General features: G+C 37.7%; 2 protein-coding genes across 2 annotated transcripts; both read left to right on the forward strand.

Annotated features, from left to right (window-relative positions):
- Positions 1-132: 132 nt before the first annotated feature.
- On the forward strand, positions 133-634 carry BESB_042600 (cytochrome b; the record flags this gene model as incomplete). Its single annotated transcript, XM_029362741.1, has 2 exons — positions 133-155; positions 250-634. 2 exons carry the CDS (start codon positions 133-135, stop codon positions 632-634), a joined length of 408 nt encoding a protein of 135 aa, XP_029214621.1.
- Positions 635-670: 36 nt separating this feature from the next.
- Positions 671-2,320, forward strand: BESB_042610 (uncharacterized protein; the record flags this gene model as incomplete). The annotated part of the gene is made up of 1 exon (XM_029362742.1): positions 671-2,320. The coding sequence occupies one exon, from the start codon at positions 671-673 to the stop codon at positions 2,318-2,320; it is 1,650 nt and encodes a 549-aa protein (XP_029214622.1).
- Positions 2,321-3,590: the final 1,270 nt, after the last annotated feature.

The following is a 3,590-nucleotide window of genomic DNA, read 5'->3' on the forward strand; positions in this document are numbered from 1 at the left end:
CCTAAAATTCGCATGTTTGATTGACATTTAGCCGCTAATATACAATCATCCAAGATATATTTATCTATCGCAGGTTCGGTCTAATGTCCCGTTATACTATATAGATCACATGGCTTCTGGTACTTTGAGATCATGCTAACGGCGAGAAGGGAAGTGTGTTTCAATAACTAGCTGAGTGCTTGTACGATAATTATATCAATGCAGTACCAATTAAGGCGTGTAGCATTCCTATGCTCCTTAACATCACAGCTATGTCGAATTATCGCACCCAGATAACTCCATACCAGTGAACCGGTTTGTAACTCCGCTTCATATCGTACCTGAATGGTACTTTTTAGCATATTATGCGGTGTTAAAAGTAATCCCATCCAAAACCGGTGGTTTGTTAGTATTTATGTCCTCTCTCATTAACTTAGCTCTTTTATCTGAAATTCGAGCTTTTAATACTCGAATGTTGATACGACAACATTTTATGACTCGAAATGTAGTCAGTGGATGGGTAATTATTTGGGTATACAGTATGATCTTCTTGATTATTATTGGTAGTGCTATTCCACAAGCGACTTATATCTTATATGGTAGATTAGCTACTATCGTATATCTTACTACCGGATTGGTTCTATGCTTATACTAAATCAATAGTTATAATGACTACAGCTTCCAAGCAAACATGATTACCGTGATATTGAAATCCAACACTTTTAGCTGTCTTAAGCAGTCCAGTGGGGTGGTGGTGTACTGCAATCATAAAGAACTTGGTTGTCTGTATCTCATAACCGGAGTCATCTTCAGTATTCTAGGAACTATAATGTCTTTGTTTATTCGATTTGAGTTATACAGTTCTGGATCGCGGATCATTTGTACAGAGACGATAGCTACTTATAATGTGATAATAACGATACATGGCCTAGCTATGATCTTTATGTTCTTAATGCCTGCTTTGTACGGAGGATATGGTAACTTCTTTGTACCAATATATATTGGTGGTTCGGAAGTCGTTTTCCCAAGAACTAACGCGATCTCCTATTTTCTAGTACCATTAGGTTCTGTGTTGTTAACTCAAAGTATTTGTTCCGAGTTTGGTAGTGGTCTTGGTTGGACAATGTATCCTCCACTAAGTACTAGCTTGATGGTGTTAAATCCAGAGGCAACTGATTGGATTATCGGAGGTCTTGCAGTACTAGGAATTAGTAGTATTTTAAGTTCTATTAACTTCCTTGGTACTTGGGTCTTCATGGGTTCTAATGCTGGTGCTAAGAACTATATTCTATATATCTGGGCTATCATATTTACTGCCCTTATGTTAGTCTTCACTCTACCTATTCTTACTGGTGGATTAGTTATGATCCTTCTTGATCTACACGTAAACACTGAATTTTATGATTCTATGTATTCTGGTGATAGTGTACTTTATCAACATCTATTCTGGTTCTTCGGACATCCAGAGGTATACATTCTAATTTTACCTGCTTTTGGTGTAGTCTCGCAGACATTATCTATGTATGCTGCTAGATCTGTCTTCGGTGGACAATCTATGATCTTAGCTATGGGTTGTATTTCTATTCTAGGTTCCTTAGTATGGGCACATCATATGATGACAGTCGGTCTAGAGGTAGATACCAGAGCTTATTTCTCTGCTATGACTATTATGATTGCAATTCCTACCGGTACTAAGATTTTCAACTGGTTAGGTACCTATATGGCTAGCCATACAACTACAAGAACTGTAGATCTATGGGCTGCTCTTAGTTTTATCCTATTGTTTACTCTAGGTGGTACTACAGGTGTAGTTATGGGTAACGCTGGTATGGATATTGCCCTACATGATACATACTATATTGTAGCTCATTTCCATTTCGTATTATCTCTTGGTGCAGTACTAGCTACTATATGTGGCTTTATCTTCTATAGCAGAGATATGTTCGGAGATACTGTAAATCTATTCCATGTAAATACCGGTGCTTCTCCATATTTAAGCATCTGGTTTGTAGTCTTCTTAGGTAGTATCTTATTAATTTTCATCCCTATGCATATACTTGGTTTCAACGTTATGCCAAGAAGGATACCAGATTACCCTGATTATCTTTGTTATATTAATACATGGTGTTCAATTGGTTCTATATCCACAATAGTTATCATCTTAACTATGCTCTGTATTAAGTATAGTGGTATCCAGCGTATATTTGAAAAACCAACATTTGTATACAAGCTGTACGAATATCATGACATTCACTTTGGTAGTCGCCTTCTTAATGTTAGTCTGTACGGAATACACGGATCGGATTCTTGTTGGCCTGGCACCTGTTTAGTAACTGGATGAACGCTTTTTACGCCTGGTATGCATGGATAATACTCGACTCTTCTATAGTTTAACCGCTACTGCTGGGACTGTATATTATGTACTTACGGTAGTACTATCAAGCCTCTTCTTCCAAATAGATTTCATGGAAAACCTAAAATTCGCATGTTTGATTGACATTTAGCCGCTAATATACAATCATCCAAGATATATTTATCTATCGCAGGTTCGGTCTAATGTCCCGTTATACTATATAGATCACATGGCTTCTGGTACTTTGAGATCATGCTAACGGCGAGAAGGGAAGTGTGTTTCAATAACTAGCTGAGTGCTTGTACGGAGGATATGGTAACTTCTTTGTACCAATATATATTGGTGGTTCGGAAGTCGTTTTCCCAAGAACTAACGCGATCTCCTATTTTCTAGTACCATTAGTGAACTCTTTTGGTCTGATCCTAAGTACGCAGTGAGCTAACTAGATACAAGGAACTTGACAAGCATTAATAGATTTATATAAACGACAAGGACATGAGTCTACTGGATTTTATAATACAGGGTTGAACTGTGGGTTAGTTTCAATGCCCAAGGCAGAGCACTGGATTGGATACCCAGGGAACTGTGCTCCCATTAATAAGAATCATTTCTAAGTCACCAGGCATGCAATACCAATCAGATAACAACTGAAGCTAGACTCCATGTTACACTTACTAAAATGGGATTCCTAGGTTGATATAAAACTACCTTTTTCTGGGGAGTATATACTACGAGTTGGACTACTGGTTTAGATCTTGAAGGTCTTTGTTTACCGGATCCAAGTTCTCTTGTGCTTTTCATGACCATCATGTTAAGTGCATTAAGTATAGTGGTATCCAGCGTATATTTGAAAAACCAACATTTGTATACAAGCTGTACGAATATCATGACATTCACTTTGGTAGTCGCCTTCTTAATGTTAGTCTGTACGGAATACACGGATCGGATTCTTGTTGGCCTGGCACCTGTTTAGTAACTGGATGAACGCTTTTTACGCCTGGTATGCATGGATAATACTCGACTCTTCTATAGTTTAACCGCTACTGCTGGGACTGTATATTATGTACTTACGGTAGTACTATCAAGCCTCTTTCTTCCAAATAGATTTCATGGAAAACCTAAAATTCGCATGTTTGATTGACATTTAGCCGCTAATATACAATCATCCAAGATATATTTATCTATCGCAGGTTCGGTCTAATGTCCCGTTATACTATATAGATCACATGGCTTCTGGTACTTTGAGATCATGCTAACG

The sequence above is a fragment of the Besnoitia besnoiti genome (assembly GCF_002563875.1).
Source record: "Besnoitia besnoiti strain Bb-Ger1 chromosome Unknown contig00228, whole genome shotgun sequence".
Classification (NCBI taxonomy): domain Eukaryota; phylum Apicomplexa; class Conoidasida; order Eucoccidiorida; family Sarcocystidae; genus Besnoitia; species Besnoitia besnoiti.